Source organism: Anopheles funestus, chromosome X, assembly GCF_943734845.2.
Source record: "Anopheles funestus chromosome X, idAnoFuneDA-416_04, whole genome shotgun sequence".
NCBI classification, from domain to species: Eukaryota; Metazoa; Arthropoda; class Insecta; order Diptera; family Culicidae; genus Anopheles; species Anopheles funestus.
In genome coordinates this window covers 6868454-6893193 of record NC_064597.1, presented here as the reverse complement: position 1 = coordinate 6893193, position 24740 = coordinate 6868454, and the positions used below count along the sequence as shown (strand labels likewise).

Genomic DNA, 24740 nt, shown 5'->3' with positions numbered 1-24740 from the left:
GTCCGACACGTCCAACATGGAGAATAGATCGTAGGCCTCCTGCAGGTCCTCGTCGTAGTAGCTTGGGACGTACTCAGGGCAGCTGGTGAGCGTACCATAGTACTGGTAGTAGCACTGGAAGGCACGGTAAGCCTGCACGCATGGCTCTCCGTTGCACTCCTGGGGCAGGTTAACCAGGCACCGCTCAGTACGCTTGGCGTTGTCGCAGTCTTCCGTAGCCGGGACGAAGTAGTTGGCGAGCACATGCTCCTGAAGTGTTCCGTTTTCCCAGGCGCGCAGATTCTCGAGCACGCACAGTACCAGGCAGTGCACCTCCGGCTCATCGGGGTATCCTTCGCGCATGTAGCGTTGGAGACGCTCGTGCGGCACTCGCAGGTAGACAGCACATTCGGCCTGAGCCTCGGGCCAACTCTTTCGCATATAGTAATGCTCCGCCGACACCTGCTCCGCCTGGATGGAGCCAATGCAGGCAACCACCGCGACTAGGAAGAAAATTTTGTTCATTATTGTTTAGACACTGTTCGCTGCACACCAGACAACTGTATGCTGTTTGAGGCCGTTGCACAGCGTATTTATACGGTAGGTTCAAACACCGTTCCTTATGGTACGCGCTGTTCGTGCTTTCGCGTTGTCAAAGGTGATATCATATACACAGGCAGTACAAAAAAAACAATGCTCATAACATATTTACTTAAGTGTTGCGTGCTGAAGATTCAGAAACAACTTCATATTAGATTAGGCTAGAAGTACAGCTACATCTTTACTTGGTATATTTTGCAAAATACATCGTTTGTAGTAATTTAGTATTACAGAGTCTGGCATATACATACATGAGAAAACTCCTTTATAAATTTACAGATCTTATTGTTGCACCGCGGCCCGTTAGTGTATGAGGTAGCGATGCCGGTCTTTACTCCAAAGTCCATGTCTCAAATCCCATCCAGACCCACCAGGACTGACTACCCTGATCTAAGGGTATATAGAGCCCAGGAAAGCTAGGATAGGCAGGCCAAGATCTCTTCTCAGGTTTTAGAGACACATACAACGTTGTTGTAAAGTCATTTTATCTTTCAGCAGCTGGGTCACTAATCAGAATTCCATGTCGAAAAATACTAAGTATTCCAATGAAACATCTATGTATCTAAACTACAATAATAAAAAATAAGACATATGTCAAACACTCTCAAAGTACGGTCTTCTTGTAATATAAGTCTGTATTAAAAGAATTGTAATTCCTATAAAAATCAATCAAAATAATCTTCAAAAACTTAATGTTTTCTATGTTGCCGTGGTATTGTAGCTATAATACTCTAGCTATTCACCATGTCTACAATAAATGTACTATCTTACAGCTAATCCATCTGGGTAGTAATCATTCATAATTCATAATGGATATATTTCTTTAAAATAACAAAAAACATATAGTCGAACACACATGGTAATAAACAACGAACAGCATAATAAAATCATAGATATCACTAGTCAAAAGAATGTAATATCTAACAATAAGTCGACAAAATTTAGTTGAAAAAACATAAAAATAACAAAGTAAAAAACATTGTAGTAACGCTGACGGAGTAGGACATAATCCGATGAACCTAACAGGGTATAACGGGAAGTCACTGACAAAATAGAACGAGGATATAGGGTTTTTGGAAAGAGTGTAAAAGGGAAGTTGAGATAGAAGGACGGAGAAGTTAATTTCTTGTAGAAATGGGTCTCCGGTAAATATTATTTGTGCCCTATCACACCAATTCTCTAGCGATATTAGGCTAGTAAGATGACACGGAGGACCTCACGCGTCCAAGAAGTCGTCTTATATCGAGTCGCTGAACTAATTCTAGATTATATCTCCCCACCTGACTAGTGGATCTCTAGACGATACAAGCATATTAAAGTTATGACCGCACAATGCATGTCGTAAGGAGTGCAATGTCGTAAGGAGCTTGTCTTGTATGGAGATATCGTATCATTTCTCCTATGTGGAAATGCAGCTCCATCCAATATCGTTCCTTATTATTCGATACATTGCAGTCTGCGCTGTCACCTTCATAACATGAAATTCAAATTTAATAAATCCATCCATTCTACCTATAATTTGTGATTATGAATTTTACGTAATGTGCTGTACTATAGCGTACCTACTGCACTTTAATAAATATATTACTTTAGCGACACAAGCTCCAAAAAACATTGGAATTCAAGCTATTAATTCATTCAATTATAAGTGATTTATTGATTCTTTTGTCCGATGGAACAAATTATTCGGTCGACCCAGTTCTTAGTGCTTGGTGTACGTGGCGGCAGCATTCTTGAACACTTCCACCAGATGCTTGTACAGCTGAGTATGGCCAAAGCACTGAGAGAAGACATCGGTGACATGCGCACACTTGCTCTTGTTACAGGCCTGCTTGTTCAGGTTCAACAGGCAAGCTTGAGTCTCGGCATTATCCTTCTTGAAGGTAACGTCGTTGGTCTGAGTGAAGAGATTGTGCATAAGCGGCTCATCCTGAGACCAGGCACCGAATCGGACCACATACGCATAGAAGAAGCACTGCGATTCCGGTCCGCTCGGGAAGCATCCTCCAGCCATCTTACGGCGGGTATCGTCCGACACGTCCAACATGGAGAATAGATCGTAGGCCTCCTGCAGGTCCTCGTCGTAGTAGCTTGGGACGTACTCAGGGCAGCTGGTGAGCGTACCATAGTACTGGTAGTAGCACTGGAAGGCACGGTAAGCCTGCACGCATGGCTCTCCGTTGCACTCCTGGGGCAGGTTCACCAGGCACCGCTCAGTACGCTTGGCGTTGTCACAGTCTTCCGTAGCCGGGACGAAGTAGTTGGCGAGGACATGCTCCTGGAGTGTTCCGTTTTCCCAGGCGCGCAGATTCTCGAGCACGCACAGTACCAGACAGTGCACCTCCGGCTCATCGGGGTATCCTTCGCGCATGTAGCGTTGGAGACGCTCGTGCGGCACTCGCAGGTAGACAGCACATTCGGCCTGAGCCTCGGGCCAACTCTTTCGCATATAGTAATGCTCCGCCGACACCTGCTCCGCCTGGATGGATCCAATGATGGATACCAGGGCAACAGCCAACACGATGAAGAATTTCATTTTGCTTTACCTTGCTATTTGCTACACGAGTGGAGCTGTACTGTATAGACTGTGTTTCCACTCATTTATATATGAACCGTGGTTTAGCAGAACAGCGGCATGACATATCACATACAGGAGAAAAATGCGTGCTTCAGGGCAAATTTTCACCTGGCTTGCTTTTCGATTGTATTCAACTAACATGATAAAAAGCACACAAACATATACGTTGGGAAGTCCACCCTAGATTGTAGCATATATGGTGCGTGCCAGATAGTGGTTGTGACTGTTGCATCAGAGAAAGAATTGTTTACGTTGTGTACTTGGTTGTGCATACAAACAAGCAGACAAAATAAAACATTGGATATTGCAGAGGTCAAGCAGTTAACCTAATACGTTGGTTACGTTTGTTAATTGTATTTTTCCTGTTGTTCGTAGATGTACAATACAGTACAGTATATTGAGTTATTGTACACAAATCTGACATGAGAAAAAATAGAAGCACTTATTCTCAAGATTTTTATCTGATTTGCGCAGTTATTATCGATCTCTCACAATTATTATCGATCTCTCATTTCTACAGTTATCATAAGTTATCCAATACATTTCGAAGAAGATAAACAGTTATAGAAATAAGTTATATAAACTAGCATTAAAATGTACAATTACGTATGCCCCCTGTATGTACGGTTCATCTGAGACATAGATTCTGTCCAAAGGTGACGAACGTCCTCGCTAGAGAGGATAGTACTCAGAATATTAGTTGACCCCGCATGTGTGAAAGGACATTTTAGGTAACTGCTACAATGACGAACTATATATCAAAACTAGACTCGCCAAGATTCTCAATGACTTGATCGTGTCATTTAGGTTGATCAGAAGAGATGTGATAGGGCCCAATTGAGATTTACTGATGGTGTTTATCCAGTAATAGCGGAGTAATAGATTACCAGACGCATATACTCGATGTTGTGTGCTACAAGAGGATTTCAGCTGGAAGCCCAAGATCACAAATCGTTTGTAGCGCATGCTAAGTATAGAAGTAGTACATGTAGACGAACAATAGAGAAGTCGTCAAAACGACGAGCGTCAAATCCGTTTTCCAATATTAGTTCCAATATTAGCAAACCTATTAGTTGTCAGTCTGCATCGAACTCTCTTTTAACTTTTTTGTTTGTTTTTTAACGAATATGAGTTGATATTTCGCAATAATAATAATATAATAAAATATTCACATGAGCCAAAATTGGGATATGAATAATAGTATATATTAGTATATAATGGCATTAAAAATAAATCCATAAAACCTAGAATGACATTTTCATATGAAATATTTGTACAAACAGGATCGTTTGACTTATGCCATGACCGGTCAAAGTATATTTTTTAAATGTATATGTAGAAATAGAAACAAACATATAAATGATTCAAGTTGATAGATTTTGATTTATTGATTCATTCGTTCACACCTGCAGGTAGATTTAGATTGCTCTGGATAAGTGCAATTATCAGTTTTCCTTAACGTCCATAGCATTGGTGCATCGGGCAAGTCTTGCCCTTGACGCAGTAGCAGACAGGCTGACCGAGGAAGTTCTTGGCAGAGTCGACGAACACGGTGTGGAGCAGATACTCCAGACCGTGAGACTCAGCGAAGCAAGCTTGGAAGGTGTCGTAGGCCTGTTGGCAGACGGTCTTCTTGCAGGCAAGCTTCTTCTGGTTCTGCAGACAGGCGACAGTCTTGGCATTGTTGGGGTTGAATACCTCCTCGTTGTACTGGTAGTACAGATGCTCCAGATGGGCACCATCCTCCACGCTGTACAGTCCGGTGCGGGTCACAAATGCGTAGAAGAAGCACAGGGACTCCTCACCGCTCGGGAAGCAACCTCCGGCCAGGTTCTGGAGCGTGTGCTGGGTCAGAGCCATCATACCCATCAGATCGTAAGAGGCCTGCAAATCCTCATGGTAGGTGTTGACCACGAACTGTGGGCACTCGCTCAGCGCACCGTAGTGCTGGTAGTAGCACTGGAACGCCTTGTACACTTGCGTGCAGAGATCATCGTCGCAGGTGTACAAGTTCTCTGCCAGACAGGCCTCCGTGCGCTCCACGTTGTGGAAGTCATCCGGACGCGGCACGAAGTGTCCCTCGACCATGTGTTTCTGCAGACCGGTGGTGTGGTTCCAGAAGCGAAGGTTGAAGGCAACACAACGCAGCAAACAGCGTACCTCCTCCACGTCTGGGTAGCCTTCCTTCACGTAGCGCAGCAGATCGTCATGTGCTACACCCTGATACTCGGCACACTCCTTCTGCGCCTGGTTGAAGCTTTTCTCCACCACGTAGTGCTGTAGTCCAGCGGACAGGGAGATGGCTCCCACCGCCAGTACGACAATCGAAAGCGCAAACGAATTCATTGTTGCTCTAGTTAGTTGCTGTACACAATTCAGCTGGAACTGCATGTCTTTCTCACTGGCGGCGACACATTTATATACCGGTATGGTACATGTACATCAGGCCATAAGTATTATGCGTGCTCTTTAGCCGAATTGTCGTGTTCCTTAATCGTAACAACGCACCCTGGATTGTGGAGAGATTGTAAAAACCCATATGCACACGTTTGGAGTACATTTCACCCATGTCAAGTGTACGTGACACTGCTCGTATGATGACACTGACAGTTATAATGGGCTAAGTTTATACCGTATCAAAAATACTAGTTTTCCTGCCCAGTTTCTTTCTTGTGGCCACCGTGAACAGAAGTGCAAGTTGGTTGCAGTAAAATCGTTACAAATTGTGCATGTATTACAAATAGTTAAAATGCTGCAAGTGCTATAATAATCAACCTCGAACAACGTTGTGCTAGCGAGTTTAGAGTAATCTCGCGATGTCTTTTATTGGTAAGAAAGACTTATATTTCTAACCTCACAAATTGTATTGAACTTGGAAGTGAACATAAAGCAATACCCGAGAGAATTTAGTTTGGAGCACATTATTATAGCAAAATCAATTTGCTATAATAATTTTGATGAGACCAGTAGTACAAAAGCAAACATTACTGCTTCAAACGATTATTCAAACCGCTTTGCATTCATCATACAATTCTGCTACGAATGCACTTAATTACGCAATAGCCCGGGAGAGCCTTTCAATTACTTGACGAAACTGTTATCTAAATACCTAGGTTTCTCGACCCGTCCCAGGGCGGTGTTTGACCCGTTGCTCATGTTGTGCCGTATCTTACGTTTGGTGACGATAAGATAAGCTACTGATAATAGCCTTCCTTCTCCAATGGGAGAACGTCATTGTAGGAAGGCGCGAAAAAGAAGACCTGTTCTGAAAGGAAGCGACGGTACGCGTCCGACGACCGTAGTTTGTTCGATGTTATCTAAATAGGTTATCACAATCGACTATTGCCGTGTGCGTGTAATCGTGCCTCGGTACGGAGTTCCTTTGGACAGGGCACCTTTCACCGAGCCATTGGACTTCCCGTGTCGCCGATCTCCACACAGGAGGGCCACGCTTGGGTGCGGAATGTCCGTTTAAGAAAAAGAAAAACCGGTACAAAGCATGTACGATTTATGGCGGAAGCAGTAAAATGTGATCGTTTCTTTTTTTTCTTTCTTCTTCAATAATGCGAGACTACGTTAATCAACTGATCGAGCGGAACTTTATGTCGGATCTTCGTCAAACGATCGACATTCGCTAACATGATTTGAAAGCATGTTATGTATTTCGCACCATCATTAAGATAAGAGCGATACAATAAGGGGTGATCATACTTTTGATGTATTTCTATATAAGTACATTTGGACAAAAACCCCATTTTAGCTGTTTGATGAAACTAAATCAAGTAATGTAACTTTTTAACATAAATCGTATAATTTTATTTAAAAACAAAATTTTTCCAAAGTGACTACAGGCGTCCCCCGAGTTACGACCCCCTCGAGATACGACGATTCGCAGATTTTCGATGATTTTGATCTTGACAGTTGACAGTTGTTATTTTGCTCAAATTGTCAGTTTTTTTTAATTTTCACCGGCAACCGTTAAAAAATCATGGTCTTCACTGAATATAAAAATTAAATTGTTGGAATAAACTTATACACTATCGATAAATATGTTAAGGAAGTAATGAGTAGATATTGGAAAGATTAATTAATATACCATTCAAAACGATTTCTAGATTATTTTTTCCTCTAGAATATTTGAATAAAGCTTTCGACTCTCTACTAATGGTTATAAACGATGTATTCTCGACTGACGACGATTTCGACTTACGCCTTGCTTCGGGCTCTTTTTCCGATCCCAAATACAGTGGTAACTCGGGGGACGCCTGTAAATAAAATCATCACAAAGCTTCAACTGCACCTTCTCCATAAAGGCAACACACGTGTTGCTGTACGACAAAACCCCTTAAAGGACGCAAACGAATGAGTTGCAGCAAACCGTAGCCTGATCGCATGATGTGGAAAGAAATGTCAAGCAAAAATAAACGATACGCGTTCGAACCAGTTTGAAAGTTTGCATACAACGGAAGACATCTGCATGCCAACATGAGAAGAGAGAGCGAGAAGAAGAAAAAAAAAACAACGGAGAATAGGACCAACAACGGCTTTCGAAAAAAAAAGCTTTCGCGGCAGCCAATAATTAAGCCAATGCGTGGAACAAACGCACCTAGATCCAAATGCTGATCGTTCGTTTGATACGGTATAACCAACCTTCCCTCCTCAGTCACGGTGGCCCATTGGAACGGGGGGGGGGGGAATTATGTTGCGTACATAGTCGACCTTTTCCCGCCGTGCGTGTCTGTGTCGCCGCGTTGGTCGCATATGCTTCCTTGGAGCGGTTAGACGGAACGCATTAGACTGATTTTGCAAAAAAAACATGATCGAAAGAAGGTTAGCGAATCAGATGGTGTAATGTCACAAAAGCATCTTTTTTTGCTTAAATAAATTATTTTGTTTTCCATATTCCCAAAATTTTCCAATCTAAAGTCTTGAATTAATTTTTTCTCGAAATGTATAAATATTTGGTGCAAAATTTAACTTCAATAATAAACAAAAATAATTCAAAAATTTAATAATATTGCATGGGATGAAATACACCGAACTTTTTCATTTACCCAAAGCAAAAACCCTTCCAAGCATTCGATGCGTGCGGCATAATACCGCTATTTCGCGGCTTGCCAGACATGGGGCCAAGCCTCCAGTCTCGGCTATCTCCGCTCCCACACTACCGAACAGACACCCCCCCTCACCCCCTCCCACCCCTCCCTTCCTTCAACATCCCCTTCCTCGTCACTTGAAAAAATATCCCTTTCGAGCTTCCTTCAGCTGCTTCACCCACCCTTTATCTCATTCCCACCTGGCCATTGTTCAAACCGGTGAACGGACCAACAACAACAAATGGCACAGCAACTAAAATATCAACACAAAGCCCATACGCACCTCGCGTTGGCAATCGTTTTCGTCTAGACATTATTGCAGAAAAAAAACGCTATTGCCTAGTGAACATAATTAGAAATGAAACCTTGAAAGGGAAAATGTGATTTGTGGCCCGTGTGTGGTGCTCTACGGGGTGGTCGTCGGTTTGTGAAGGATGTGCCGACCGAATAGCGAAAAACCGGATACGCACATTTTACACTCCAGCTCCATGTGATGGCAACTAGTGGGCTTACCGTGCGGTGAATGTGTGCGATTTATGTGCCTACTATTATAGCAAAGAGAGAGAGGGAGAGGGAGAGAGAAGCTACCGTGACTCACTCATGAACGCACGCACGCACGAACTTTTTGGGTGACCTTAGTGTATAACGATCCTTCTCTCTCGCTCTCTCTTTTCCACAAGTCCATGTTACTTTTGCGGATTTTTTTTTTGGGGGGGTTGATTTCTTTATGTTACTTCTTCTTTTTTTGCTATAATTTTTGGCGCTAGATATTACATGCTATGCGACGCCTGTATGCGCTTAGCAACAAGTGGTACTCGGCGCATTCGCATTTGGTTCCAGTCCCCCTCCTCCTCCCCAAAAGGTTGCTAAAACCACCCTCCCCCCCCCCTCGCACCCCCCAAACAAAAAGAGCAAGAAAACAAAAAGGTTATAGTAGCAACAGAAACCACTTCTTTTGCCACCGAAAAGATGACCGGCCCAGGGGGGGGGGGGGGGGGCTGGCATTGGGTGGCACACGCCGTGACCCTCATTCAAGACACGTTTCGTCTGGTAGGCTTCCTGCCAAAAAACGGCAGACAGACCGAAACAATAAGAAACACGCATAACAAAAAGGTAGAGGAAAAAGAAAAAAAAGGTTGGAGACCGGCCGCTGCCAAACTGATGCTCCACTGCCGTATTGGCGGCGCTATTGCGTAAAGCGCGTCTGGGGTTTTGGGTGTTTTTTTTTTTTATTGGAGAACTTTAAATCACCTCGCATGCGTCTACGTGTGCGTAACTGTGAAGATGCGAAACGTTGCGAAATCTAAGTGGCCCTTCCCCAAAGACCCTGAAGATCGCTTCAAAATCGCTGAGTTTATGTTTCCAGGAAGAACAAGGAAGTTTGAGAATTTTGAGTACAATATTGATAAGATTCCATTATCGTGAAAATGGCTTATGTCAAAAACTCTAGAATGAAGAGAGGCTTGTAGTCACTATGCTCCATGATACTGAACTCCACGCAAAACAGCTATCGCAATAGTCTTACAGGTATACAAGCATCAATCAAAACTCCTCAAAACTCCCAATGCTCTCCTTTACGTCTTTAGGTTATGAACTCTACCCAACGCCAACTTTCTGACTCAAATTTGAGGAGGACATGATCAATGAGGAGGAAGCATTGTGGCAATCTCTTTCAGCTGAATGATGGCTTCACAAATGTACTAAACTGCGATATCTTCATTCTCTAACCAAATAGCTGATTAGAATACCCAATTATTTTAATTTCATCAGCAGTATGATAAGAGATATAAACAAGATTTTGAAGGCTTTTGTGAACCAGTCTTTGTCAAACACACAAATAGCAAAAAAAAAATGACATTAACATTGTGTGTATTTACCTCAAATCGATTACTACGGTGCAAAAATAAAACAACAATGGCGCCGATGACAGTATCCAAAATGTCCATTGATAAATTATCAACTCATTGCCTAGCGTTTCGATTTCCTACCGTAGCAACAAAAAAAAAGAAAATCCTTGAAGTCAGCAACTCATTACTGTACTCTTTGATCTTCACTTTGTAACGTATCTCCAAGTAAAAAGTTGCATTTTTTTAAGTTGCGTAACTAAAAAACAAAACTTTTTTTTCACGGTACCTAGTCAATCGCTACATGGTTCAGCATTAGCATAATAATGTGTCGATTAGGGCAGCAATTTTTTAAAATATAAAATAAAACAAAAACTTCCTGATACAAGCAACCCATGTTTACAGTGTGTAGTTACGTTTATGTTATTTTTGCTGATTCCATCGAATGCTGTTGTGCGGTTGCGGTGTGGTTGGAATCGAGTGGTCATTACCGGTGACATAACGTAGAGTCATTAACAACAGCGATTATTTTGCTTTTGTTTAGTCAGCTCATTGTTTTAACTCGGAAGGTAAACCAAATTGGTAACAGCACAGTTAGATTTTACATATTCTATTTTGAGCTTTAATTCACACTTTAATGTAATTTGCAAAATCAGCATTTTATGCTGAAGATGTAATTTATGAATGTGAAACTTGAAACGGAAAGGTTTTACATTCTGTTAGTTGCATTTCGAAGACGAAAACTTTACTTATTCGCATCAATAGTGGCTTCTAACACAGATACTAAGATGCGTGTAACGCCGATAGTCCGACGGGCGTTATTCGACACGTTACAGATCTGCAAGTCCATGGGCAATGCGGAAGTGAATAACGCACTTGGACAACACGATTTGGGATATACTTTTTTCCATCGTAAAGCACAAAGAGTTTGGATGAATGAATTGTATCGTACTGGAAAATCAGCTATTTACATTTCGCGCCCGATAGAGTAGTAATAAAGGGCGTTAAAACATAATCAACACAGTGGAATAATTAATCATCCTACAAAACCAACACATCTGCCAGACATCAGTTATGGACACATCTTCAAACCAACCATTGCTCACGACTCATTAAACCACCAGAAACAAATTAGCTCCTCTTCATTATAACCCTACCACACTCAGACGGTTTTTTTTGGCATGTTGCTGTATATGCGCGTATAGCCTATAACCCCTCCAATTGGAAAGTATGACTGTCCCGCAGTGTCCCGCCTCGATAAGATCTTGTGCCTAAAGCGACCAAACTGACCCGATCGTCGTCGACTGTTCTGAAAAGCATGCACATTTCTGCCATTTCCGGCTTGCCAAATCTACAACCGCGCTCCTTCTCCAGTGGGACGGTGTCACCAGACAAAACCCCGTCATCAACACCGTCATCATGACATCTGACATCTGGCAATCGTCATCTTGTCCAGACACCGGTACCGGCATCTGGCATCTGGTCACAAAAACAGGCATGTTCGTATGCTTTCGCACTGTGACCCCATTCCGTACGGTGCAGAGTACTTCTGGCAATGTTTGACAGTGACACACTGTGGTTGAAGTTACTATACATTCGAGTTTTGTAATGAAGTATTGTGTGGATTTAATATTAATAAAAATACTGCAATACTTATGAACAAACATTTGCTATAAAGGGTATCTTCTTCAAAGGCAACATTTTTACCACAAACATTTGATCAAACAACGTCAGTCTTCAAGAAAAGACCAAGAGTACAGATCTTCCAGTTTTCTTACCCACATCCACAACCGGAAGAATCATTTCCCACCGGACCGGTCGCCAATGGACAATAACCGTGCATTCGTTTCAATTAAGGCAAGGCGAAGTAACGCAGTTTATAAAACACCGGATCTCAATTCCGCCGGATTCTCAACCAGCTTTTTGGAGTTGTTGGGAATCGTGGAAGAACTGGAAAGCGAGCGAGAGAAAAAAAAACTAATGGCCAGTGGTTGTCAAAATTGACAAATCGAGTCATGGCGAATGGTACGTGGAATGGAGGGACGTAGACTCAATCGCCATGGGTAAGGAATCGACAGAGATGAAAGAATTCGCTCGCCCTATCCATACTACCACTATTTGGGCTACTACTGCACAACTACTACTACTCTATGCTGCTTTTCGGGGTTGGTTCTAGGTGTGTTTTTTTTTGGACAAAACTACTCCACAAGTCGGGACACCCAGTTGCCCCACTCATCTAATCTCCCCCAAAAACCCCTCAACCTGCCGTCAAATCCGAATGACCAAAATTGGGGAGAGGGGGCCACGAACGGATGCGGGAAGAGTAGTAAACGCAGTGCGCAATGCCAAAAACCTCCATCTACCACGCTTCACCTACTGTACGTTGAATGGCGCTGACATCTAAAACGCGGGTTGGTGTATGTGGTTGTTTGCAGGAAGGGAAGCAGGGAGCCGTTAGCGCGTAGATCGGTGTCAACAACCTGACCTTGAGTGTGTTCGGCGGAATGTGCGAGCGGGCGCGCGTGTGTGTGTGTGATCCTCACGGCGATGGTGGTCGAAGCAGGAAGAGGTGCAAAATAACGAGCCGATTCGAATGAAACCAATTTCGGACAGAAGAGGAAGAAGTGCTGCCCAAAAATCGTGGATTAGTAGGGTGAGGTACGGGTGAGGTGACGCACCGAGTTTGAGCTGCGTGAGCAGAAAACCCCAAACCCCCCCCGTGTGAAGGAGTGGCGCCGAGGGTTGGTGGGGATTATTATGATAGGGTTTGAGAACGGGGGGCCGGTCCGAGGGTGCACGAATGAGCGAGCGAAGGCGCGCGCATGATTACGAATGCGTTTAACAGCTCGCACCGTACGTGCTAAACGCGCCAAACCACTACGTCGTTGCGTTCAGTGCGTGAGACCTACCGCCGGGGGGAAAAAAAGGAAGCAAATGGTGCGGGTCCGCCCAGCGTGAATACCAATATACGTACACGTGCCAAACATTGGTCGTCTGTCCTCTCTGGGCCAGGCCAATTTCATCTCTTCTGGGCACCCCTGCACAAAAAGTCCCCGGGAGGAACAATTTAGAGAAGACCGCTAACCACGCATCCCATGCGAAGTGGAGGAAGATACTGGAACATGGGGAACAGGAAGTCCATAAGGTCGCACGGGGACTAGGCAAGTATCAATGTTTCCCGCATACGACTACGGCCGGTTTCTACACACCATTGGAAGCCGCTCCAGCTGTGCGGTGCACCTGCGAATCTTCACCGGCAAAGGTGTTCAAGGTCCTCTAGAGCGCTTCCACTGACCGGTTGTACCTAATCGGTTCAAGGTTTTTAGGAAAATGCAAATCAAAATAGTTGAAATTCCTCCCGGTACCGGTCTTTCCTTAGCGACAACGCGCGCTCCTAGATTGACCAATCAAGAACCTAGCGCGATTGGGTTATATCTATGAAAATGAGGCATTTGTCGGACATTAGCAGTCCGCCACAGATAAGCTGTAGTAAACCGTGCGAGGTTATTATGGTTTCTTCTTCCAAGAGAATACAAGAACTCTTAAACTGGTCTGCAAGAATTGTAGCAAAATTCCTTCAAGATATTCAAATTATTGAAAGCGAGAGTTGGTTGGAATCGAACAAACGATACATTCCCCCAGCACTATACAGAATATCTTCCTGGAAAAAAATGTCCAAAAAGTGCTACTACACCAATACCGCTGGCTAGCCATTTAACGAGCAAAACTGACGCACTATATCACTACATTGATAACCGATCAGCCTGTTCTTAGTTATCGCCAGACGGGTTATCATCATTACATGCTATCAACATACCGCTACCTTGACCTTCTGTACCATGAATGTTACGGTTTTTACCAAAGAAAAAAAAGACTGGGCGCCAAAAGCCGTCAAGTTACAGCTGTGATTCCAGCTGAGATGTTGGCATAAGTGGTTCAAACTGCCTGCAACTTAACATTTCGGCTTGCTCAGGCCAAATTGCGTCTTCACTGTATTACGTACACCCGCGCTCTCTGGGCGGCTGGTAGGTGGTAGGGTACTCGCTAGACAACTCTTGACGAGGAAGTAAAGAAAGAGAACAAATCAGTTTGACTGCGTAATAGTCAGCTCGTGGCATTGTCAGCCCTTCAATATCGAAGCTCTCCGCACCCGTTTAGCTGTTACTCAAAGAAACCGACGAAGGACAGCGAAGGGGGGCGAAAGGTTAGGCATTACTTTGGCACGTGTAGTAGACCGGTGAAGACGGCGATTTCTTCAATCCTATGCTTGTTGGGCATTTTACGACAAACGATGAGTTTTGGGATTTTACACCAATGAGAAAAGGATAGATTGCTTGGGATATTTATTACCCACCTATTCAGTAGTAAAGTATCAATCTCTGGGGGAAACGTTATTTAACTAACTCGTCAGTCGGGTATTCAGATTGCTCTTTAGGGAAGGTAGCAGTCAGACGTATTACGCTTGGACCTTCGGCGAATTGCGGATCAAACGAGTGAGGTTGTCTACTCTACTTCATACAAAAAAACAGGTCTAACCTTCGCCAAATCTTCAAAAAAAAAAAGAATTGTTTCGTTTCTTCCTCTCGTTTCATGGATGCACACGAAATACGCGATAAATAATGCTCGGTTTTGTCTCGTCTTTCCTGAGGCCTTACGCTTCATTTCTCCATGCATACCTTTCGCTTCCTAACCGCTCGTTAACACATGCCATAAAATCTCCATCCATTGCATACCTGTACTTCACTAGTCGGCAAACCTCAGAGTAGTTTTGTCGCGATTGTGATCACATACCCTTCTGATGGATCGAGTCCCCCCATTAACTGGGAGTTCTGGGTTCTGAGGAGCAGATTTGCAGAAAATTGGAAACCCAGGACAATTCCCTGGGTAATCAATTGCTAGCGTATCTGTTTTATACCCCCAAAAGAATACCCAAAAACAGTGGTTTATGTGATAAATAGTGGGAAGGGGGGTTTGTTTTACTTTAAGCCGACATCTTCGACCATCACACACTGTCTGACTTGTGCACATCATACTGCAAAGTTGGTAAACATTTGTGACAGCTCACCAGGACAAGCCGGCGGTTTTGTCCGCGGTTCCGTTTAGTGGTTGTTTATCCCTTTTTGCTTCGTTTTTGCTGTCTTCACTTTTGTACCCAATATTAGACTGACCCATATCTAGGTGGAGGCAGCGCACCCATGCCTTTTCCGTTTGTCGAGTTATATTTTTGTAGTCTTTTCCAACGCGGCGCGTCTAGCCAAAAGTAGGTGTACGAAGAAGAATTCCGCTTGAGAAACATCTTAGCGTTATGTCTATTGCGTCGCGGCGGCACACATTAGCAAAAGGATAAGAGGACGGCACAGCTTCGACGCGTAGTGGGTAATGTTTTTTTTTAGGAAGATGATAGCAAAAAACAAAAAGAAATAAACGGTAACCCTGCGCGGCCGGCATCCTTCGGTACCAGGGTTTAAAATATCCACGATTTTGTTATTCATCGTCTACTGCAATCTATTCTTCCGTGGGGATGCCGGCACAGTTAGCAGGCACCTACCGGGAGACAGGTACACATCGTCGACCCCTCGTTGATCATACGTTTCATCAGACCTGAAACAGTCCGATCAGTCAGTCTGATTACATTTAGACCGTCTTTTCTGTTTTCATGCCTGTTCGTCCGTTCTTCAACCTTCGCCTTTTAGTTTTCGTTAATTTTTTAACTGGTTATTCGCATCCTCCTTGTCTGCTTCTTTGGTTTTCCCAAAACGAAAATTGTTTATGTCTGTGTGTGACTAGCACGTCCGTAAAGCCTCCGTGAGGCTCCGCGGCATGATCCACCTTTCGAACGTTAAGCAAACGGGTCCGCCATAGTGATGGGTTCTCGGAATCGCACCCGCGGCTCCGAATCGCTTCCGAGCATAGCAACTCTGTCTCCGATTCCGGCTATGTTAAAACCACGATTCCGCCTGGAGCCGTCCGGAGCCGCCCGGAGCCGCCCGGAGCCGTCCGGAGCCGCTCGGAGTCGTCCGGAGCCGCCCGGAGCCGTACGGAGCCGTCGGAGTCGTCGGAATTGTCGGAACCGCCAGAGCCGTCGGAGCCGTCCGGAGTCGTCGGAGTTGTCGGAATTGTCGGAGCCGCCCGGAGCCGCCGGAGCCGTCCGAAGCCATCGGAGTCGTCGGAGCTGTCGGAGTCGCTAGTCGGCAGCCGGAGCCGTCCGGAGCCGCTAGTCGGCAGCCGGAGCCGTCCGGAGCCATCGAAGTCGTCGGAGCCGCCGGAGTCGTCGGAACTGTCGGAGCCGCTAGTTGACGGTTCCGGACGGCTCTGGCGGCTCCGACAATTCCGACGACTCCGACGGCTCTGGACGGCTCCGGACGGCTTCGGACGGCTCCGGACGGCTCCGACGATTCGGACGGCTCCGGACGACTTCGGCGGCTCCGACGACTCCAACGGCTCCAGATGGCTCCGACTGCTCCGGATGGCTCCAGCTCCCGACTAGCGGCTCCGGACGGTTCCGAATTCGGAGTATTGCACCTACCTTCCGGAGCCGCTTCCAAAATTTATGGAGTCATTTGGAAGCGATTCCGTTTTTTTGTCGAATTTACCCATCACTAGGTCCGCCACAGGTAAGTCTCAACCCGCTCTAATTCAACAGTCTTTCTTAGCGCACGTTAATGTTTAGCGATAAAAATTTGCGGTTCACTAATTTTCGGCATACCAACCAATACGTACGCACTGCTACACTCGAGATGGGTTGGAATGGTACGTATAGGAGAGCACTTCATATCGGATCCGCTTCTATTGGAGTGTTACGCTTTTCGGTGCGTTCCATTCCACTTCACTTCACCACAGCTCGGTTAGTAACAGTAGCAAATGACACCGGTGCGTCTTGAACATGAGATGAAAAGCTACTTCCCTAAGCTAATTTATCAATCACATATTTCTTGTATGTTATTGTTTGATAAAAACTGTTTGACAGCCGCTTTGAAAAATGTCAAAAGTTCATTGCTTTTAACACTGTTTGACAGCACCACTGCAACGCAATAATGTGACATTCGGACAAGAAATTCGATTGTCTATTCAATCTAATATCGCATTCCGTAATTTATTGTTATTACTATGTCTACATCAAAACACGTCTCTTCAAACTGATAACAAAACTATGCCACAAAAGAAAGAGTTCCTGCTTTTTGGGACGAGAGAAAACCTTCGGACTAATAAAAGTCAAATGTGATCTAATTATGCATATGGCGCGTGAAAAAGGAATGAGATCTTAATATCCTTGAACTCTCGCCCAAGCGAAGCGAAAATCCGTCCAAAAAGCGAATCCTTTTGTCGATTAGGTTATTAAGGTTGTTTTTATTGCCTATTGTGTCGTGTTTGCGGGACGGCAACACAAAAAAAAATAAGCAGCCTTAGATGATTATTGAGTTATCATAAAAATAAGATAGTGGCTTTATTACCTTTTTGGCAACTGTTCGCCATTATCCGTTGTAGACAAGACCTAGTTAAATTCCCACACATGTTTTTTTTTGTTGCTTCTTGTGGACGCTTGTTTGTTTAACATTAAAATAAAAGCACTAATAAAAGTTTTTTTTTCCTATAAAAGAATAAAATGAAAAAAAAACACAACTATTGACTTTCAAGTGGAGCTACACGAAATGATACACTTAGAGTGCACGAACCTGTTTTAGTACCCCGTGTCAGATCGATGACGCCGCTTTTGTCAAAAAAAAAAGAAGAAAAGAAGAGTAAAGCTAAACTGCAAAACCCACTATCAAAACATCATCGTCAGTTTTTTTTTTGCAAATAAAATACTATATTCCAGGTAAAGGCAAAGCAACCCGCTCCAGACGGATTGCCAGACGTGATGCTAGACGATGTAAAGCCCCACGGCTAACCATCATTATGTGCCGCAGTTTAGGGTCCCAAAAAAGGAGGGGAACCTTGATTAGCATTCGCATCGAAGGTATGGACTTTGGACGTGCTTTTTTTTCTGCCTCACTTTTTTGCAGTTTACTACCATATTCAGCCAGTTGAGCTGGAACCGTCTGCGACCCAAAACTTTTCACAGGTAGACACCTTAAGGCTGCTTGTCCGGGTGTACCCATCGCCACCCCCCAAAATCTCAAGGAATCAATGTGAACTCCGCACGGCTTGTGTCTAAAGCACTTAAGCCAAAAATTAACCTTCGCCAGAGTGGCGCGAAAAATGTATCTTTTCTCTTGGACTTCGTATAAAATTCCCACAATCCTTCTGCGTACTGATTCCAAACTTTTTTTCATTTTCCAATACTCTATATGTTAAGCAGGAAGATTTGAGTCCGTCCTACGAAATGTCAAAGCAATAGACAGAAGAAATTCATTTCTTTTTGCGGTATATCCGCTGGATTGATCGACAGTGATGTCTCGCAGAAATATCGATAACATAATTTCCAATTTCTGTGCGTTATCAAGGTGACATTTGACACGCTTTTTTTGGGGCCGTTTTTTTAAAGCAAAAGATGGAACAAGAAATTGTGGATGACGTTTATGGTGCCGATAATGGTTGGAACTGGAAAGGTTTACGATCCCGATACTGGTTGGTATTGGAAAGTATTGAACTATTTGGAACTCTAATTTGCTTCCATACTACCCCAATAAAAAAATCTCACCTCTACTGTTTTTTATATCGCCATCCAACTCCAGTTCGAAAAACTGGAGAATCAAGAAACAAAAAAATTGGAAATTTTTAAAACCTCAACCCACCAAACAAGACTTAAGCGCAAGAAAATATTTGCACAAAATACTAAGATTTATGCAAATTAATGCAACCGTACCTAATAGTGGTTAGCGAAGAAAAGATTAATGTCGAGTGGAATTGCATCACCTACTGTCCAAAAAGTAATTTCTACGAGTTCGATCCAGTTTGACAGCCTTTTATGGTGCCGTTTGCTATAAATTTGAATTACGGTCCGATGAGACTAACATGGCTACAAGAGATGAACTACGCTCAGATCCAACGGTATGACCGATTATGGATCATCAGCGCGATACGCTTAAATAGTAGTTTCCATTCAGCAAACCGAACAGAGCAGATGAATGAGGCAGAGGAAATAAAGGTGCGCGTTTGCATAAAATTCTCACCCACATAACCTGTCTACGATACGCAAAACCACCCAGCCGGGAACAAATAAAAGGCAATAGATGTATCAGCAACGAGGCAAGACGAACGAGTCGGGCAAGTGGACGACAAAAGCATAACACATCCCTTCCCAGCCACTCAGCCCGTACTTAAGATACACAAATTCCTCAATTTGTGACGAAAATATCAACCGCTGTTACTCTCCCTGTATAATTGCTTCTATGGCAGTGGTCTACATCTGCCTCCTCCCCCCTCCTTGCACAAACCACCCATTCCAACGGTAATCCAAAGAAGAAAAAAACATCCAAGAATTGGAAGAATCGAAAGAAGCAGCAGCCCCGATACAGCTGTACATATCTGGTTCCCAGCCTGCGGGTGTACGATCAAGAACAAGAGTTTTGAAGAATGAAACCGAAACTCCTCAGCGGCTAGCGGGTACCGGAATCGGCACCACGACCCAGACAGTAGGGAATTAGTACAGCTCTCCCCTCTTCCTCGCATACTCCACCCTTCCCTTATCATGTACTATTGTTGATGTTGTGCGTGTGTTTTTTTTTGTTTTGTTTATTTCATTGTCGCCACAACCGAAATAAAAGAAGGTCAACGCCAACGCAAACGCGTTGCGTTGAGGTCTGGCGGGATGATTTATAAAATTAATTACATTCACACGCGAGCGAAACTACTGAAAACGTTCGGCACGGAAGGGAATACCACAGGTGGAAGATGAAAGGGATAGTGGGCTAAAGGAAATGATGCGATTTTTTTTCTTTCTTTCTTTTTATTGCTTTCCCAGCAAATGGAAGCCTGTGTTAGACCGTACACGTTATACGACATTGTACGCAACGAATGCTTCTGTGCCGGTGGGAGGTCTCCAAGCCTCACCATAATATGCTGGGGCGGTGCAAAACTTGTTGGGAATTCGATTTTTTTTCTCTCTCTCTTCGTTTATACTGTTTACATGGAAGTAAGGGAAATGGTGCTTGTTTTATATTGAGAACTTTATTGCTGGCCCTATACGTATTGAGCGTTGACGTAGTCCACAGTTTTAGTGTTGATAAGGCTATTAGAGAATACAGCATAAAACCACCCAAAGTTCTTAGCCTCCAATTTATTAAACTATCTCATGGAACTATCATCAGCTGAATCTTAGACTATAGGTAGAACTCTTCAACATCAGGGCCCGGGGCAGACTTGTCAAAATCATGCATCGGGTTGATTGTTAACATCCGGACTCTTGGAAGAATTACCGGAGGAACAAAAACTTGCTGTAGGCTATGTACTAAATTTGATGGCATCAGAGTTCCAAAATCTTGGGGACATTTGTTCCCAAGTATCGAATTCTCGATCTGAAAGCTTGCATCGCTTATATCCCGAGTATTTTTTAGTCTGGATTTGTTGGGACTCTTGCAAGAATTACCGGAGGAATAAATACTTGCTGTAGACTATGTACTAACTTTGATGGCATCAGAGTTCCAAAATCTTGGGGACATTTGGTCCCAAGTCGCGAATTCTTGACCTGAAAGCTTGCATCGCTTTTATCCCGAGTATTTTTTAGTCTGGATTTGTTGGGACTCTTGCAAGAATTACCGGAGGAATAAATACTTGCTGTAGACTATGTACTAACTTTGATGGCATCAGAGTTCCAAAATCTTGGGGACATTTGTTCCCAAGTCCCGAATTCTCGACCTGAAAGCTTGCATCGCTTTTATCCCGAATATTTTTTAGTCTGGATTTGTTGGCCAAATCTTCTGGGACATAAATCTTGGAAAGTATCACTTAGCAACTTGGGACATAGCGTTCAATACTATCAACGCGTCATGCTGTAGCAGTGTGGGAGTCCATCAATTGATGGAGAAAGATTACCAAAAAAATTTAACTCATTGATCAGCTGACAAGCAGACAGGGGAGGAAAGTAAAAAAAATAACAGAGTAAAGATGAAATGAGAGCAAACCAAATAAAATATGTTGAACGCACGCAAGGACAGCCACCAGACGGTTTCGGTCCCTTCCCCCCCAAAAAAAGGAGAATTGGACAGTACACGAAATTTATCGGAAGCAAGTGTGAAAATTAATGCATCCACAGGATGCATACCCAACGCAACTTCACGTTCAACCGTACAGCTCTAACCCGGCTCGTCTGTGCACCGCAATTACCAAGCGTTACGCGTTTAGTTGATGCGTAGATTTAATCTTTTAGAGCGCTAGTGCTAAACTCACAGGCACGATCTACGCATTAGATGCTAAATTTGAGCTGGATCAGTACGGTGAACAAGAGCGGTAGAAAGCGAACCAACACATTTCTGCTGCTCCGTTCCGTTCTTCCTCTTATCCTAAATTTGCTTCTTTACGCAATAGAGAGGGAGAGTGTAGGATCAGTTTACTGTGTAAAGGTGTGAGACCGAACAAATTTACAAAAAAACCCGTCTCAAAATGCAGCTACGCTAACCGATCACTCCAATTCTTTTCTTTTTAACTCCTTCAACGTTATATTTTAATAAAACCAAAAATAATAATAATCGCCTAAATTAACTAAATATCTGGGGCGTTTTACTTGTTGCTCTTTAGCGTTAGATATCCATTCCAGTTCAACAGCTCAAATAGTAAGAGAGAAAGGACATTTGCCGCGTAGTGGTACAGGAACGAGTTCAAATCTCAAACCTACCCGAGAGGAGGAGCAAGAGAGAATACATGTTTGACGTCTGATGGGAAGAGTTTACACCGCGCTAATTTAATTTGCGATTTTTAATACATCGTCAATCGGATGCGCATTCGATAGCGCCACACAGCCGTGACCACCTTTTTTTCCCCTGTGTGTGGGTTCGCACACTCTAATACCATTCTACCACACAAAATTATGTGCGAAAACGGGCCGATGCATCTAACCGAGACGGTTGAAAATGAAAATGGAAAATAAAATAAACCTATAAAATTTCGAATCCGGCCCAGTGTGTGACACCCACTAATTAATTGGTTCGTTTTCTGTTGTGTAGCTTCAAAATGGCAATGATGAGGAAAACATGGGGAAGCGTGTTATAGTGCTGCTGCTGGTGCTGCTCCTCTGCCATCCCGATCTCTAGTGAGTCGCGAACTCAAGAAAGAAAAACACACACACAAACACAGCAAAGAGCCGAATCTAATTAAACCGATTGCGTGATTTGGTTCGAGCGCGTGCACACACACTTCCGGGTTTTTCTCTCTCTTTCTCTCCATCTTGGGAGTGCGTGGATCTCTGTGTGTGTGTATGTATATATTGCTTCTAAAAGCGCTATGCAAGAAGGGAGACGATCGTGACCCCAACTGACACTGCCAGTCAAGTCAGTCAGGTGAAGAAAATTAAGATTTTTCCCTCTTAGCTTCTTCAACAACAAGAAAAAAAAACCAACAACCTTTTTTTACCACTTTAATGAAGCGGTGAAGAAGGTTGGAAAATGATGTGATCTTCACTTCGGTTTTCCTTCACTAGGGGTTCTAGATGGGTTTTCGTTCTAGTTGGATAGACACCCCTTATCGTTCTGCCTTTTTGTTGTTGTTGCTTTCTTTGGTGTGTGATGCCGAATAGCCGTAGTAGCTTTGACAGCATCGCACCAGAGGGTATGGAAAAAAAGGGGTGGGTGCGCGTGGGTAAAGGATGAAGAGTACACGCGCAAAAGGGTAGACGCTTACGCATACGGTCGGGTAGGCGTTCGCCATTTGATTTACGCACGAGCCGTTAAACGAGGTCAGTTACTGTAAAAATAGCTCGCGGTTCTTTTGCACCAACCACGGTGTACGGGTTGCGGGGAGGTACGGGCGAGGAGTTGAAGTTTTTGGGGGAAGCGTGCGCAGACATGGTGGGCAAGTGTAGTAATAGCAACCAAAAGCAAGAAACCGAAACACTCGAAGCGGAAGTAAAAATTGCGACTTACGATGTTAGAAGTTGGCGAATTCGCGAAGTCGTCTAAAAGTCGTCTAAATCTAAAAGTCGTCTAAAAGAAAATTCTTGATAGAAAAATATTAACTTGTGATGGAAGCAGTACATCAATTGCAACCAGTTTTATGATGCAAAAGATTTATTTGCTTGCACTCATACTCGTGTTGCAAGCACGTTGACTAATTTCACGATCAACAGATATACAGAAACTCCGAACGTGCCCACGAACGTATAAGCCCATTTGAACAGAGTCAACGGAAATGGAAGTTGCCGTTTTTATGAACAATAAAATCATGAATCCATGCGTTGAAACGGATCAGTAAGACGGAAGTAAATCACACGATGTGACGGATAAGCGCCAGTCGGAACTCCGACAGCTTTATGTGCATCCAGCTGAGTTCGTGGCTGGAATTAGTTGCGCCCACAGCCCCATAATAAAGCAGTAAACATTTGCTCCGATCGGCAGTGGAAAATTAGTGGAAAATACGTTACACCACCCATCGATGCATGTTTCGATCGCCATGCCATGAAGACCTATTGCTATCTATTTTTAATTATTTTCAGCTACTAACAAGCATATATTAACGGTGGAATAATTTACCAATAATAAAAAACAAATCTACCTTTCGACTAGCTCGTGCCTAAAACCGCAAAACGTTAAAGTACCATCTATTTAATTTATGATAATTGCACGGTTTCATTCTACTTCCACTTTTCATATTTTCTATCTACCACTTTTGTTTCTTCTTCTCTTCTTCTTAAAATCTACCGAAAAATGAACATCGTAAGCCCAAATCAGCACCTTCTTCATCCGAGGTGGGTGGAGTGGGGGTAGATGGGGCTCCAATTAATATCGTTTCCCCGTGTCGCACGACGATGGCATTGAACTGTCAAAAAATTGGATATACCTGTGTATCCTATACATAGAACGTACGGATCGGTACCGGAACCGGCATCGGCACCGGCACCAGGCAAAAACCGAAGCAACCAGTTAAAACCATCGGTTCCGCTTCGCCGTCCACCAAACCGTCGGGGCTCGGCACTTCAACCTGCTTCGAATCGGTGTGTAAATAATAAGCTACCAACGGCAGCGGTCTTTCGACTATAAACTCATAGCCATCAAACCGGGAAGAGGTGCAAAACTCAATTAGCGGTAATGGTCGCATCATACACAGCGGAACATACGGACAATGCACCGCACCAAACGGCGTAAAAGGCATCCAGAAAATTCTTACTCCACAAGCAGTGAAGCCGGTAAGGGGGGTTTTTTTTCAAGGAAGCTTAAATATTTTTAATTATTTTTCTGTTCCACACTTTTTAATTAGATAAGATGTTCGTTTTCTTAAAAACTAAAGTAACTTTAAAAAGTTTATAAAAACAAGATGCCAAATATATTTTTTTGTTATAAACCCAATATATACATTTGGCAGCTGTCATAGAAGAAAAAACAACAATTCAATTAAGTAAAATAAACCAAAAAATTAACCACATAACCGGAACTAGTAGAAAAAAAGAACATATAAACCAAATCCAACAAACCTAAAAGAAATAGAAAGCGAATGAACGGCAGCTAAATTAAAAAAGTAAAGTAAAGAGTAAAAGTAAAACCTTCACTGATGCAG

The 24740-nt window shown here is 43.5% G+C and overlaps 2 protein-coding genes across 2 annotated transcripts in view; both read right to left on the bottom strand.

Annotated features, from left to right (window-relative positions):
* The window catches only part of LOC125774178 (tRNA dimethylallyltransferase), a 46255-nt gene that overhangs the window by 8033 nt on the left and 13482 nt on the right, over positions 1–24740 (bottom strand). The gene's annotated exons all lie outside the window — the stretch shown is intronic.
* Positions 4613–6234, bottom strand: LOC125774369 (general odorant-binding protein 45-like). The gene has a single exon (XM_049444607.1). It carries the CDS (start codon positions 5546–5548, stop codon positions 4613–4615), a length of 936 nt encoding a protein of 311 aa, XP_049300564.1. The 5' UTR covers positions 5549–6234.

What these genes read in the sequence shown, in the direction of transcription:
- LOC125774369 (XM_049444607.1), bottom strand. Translation starts at nt 5,548, where the DNA reads ATGCAGTTCCAGCTGAATTGTGTACAGCAACTAACTAGAGCAACAATG.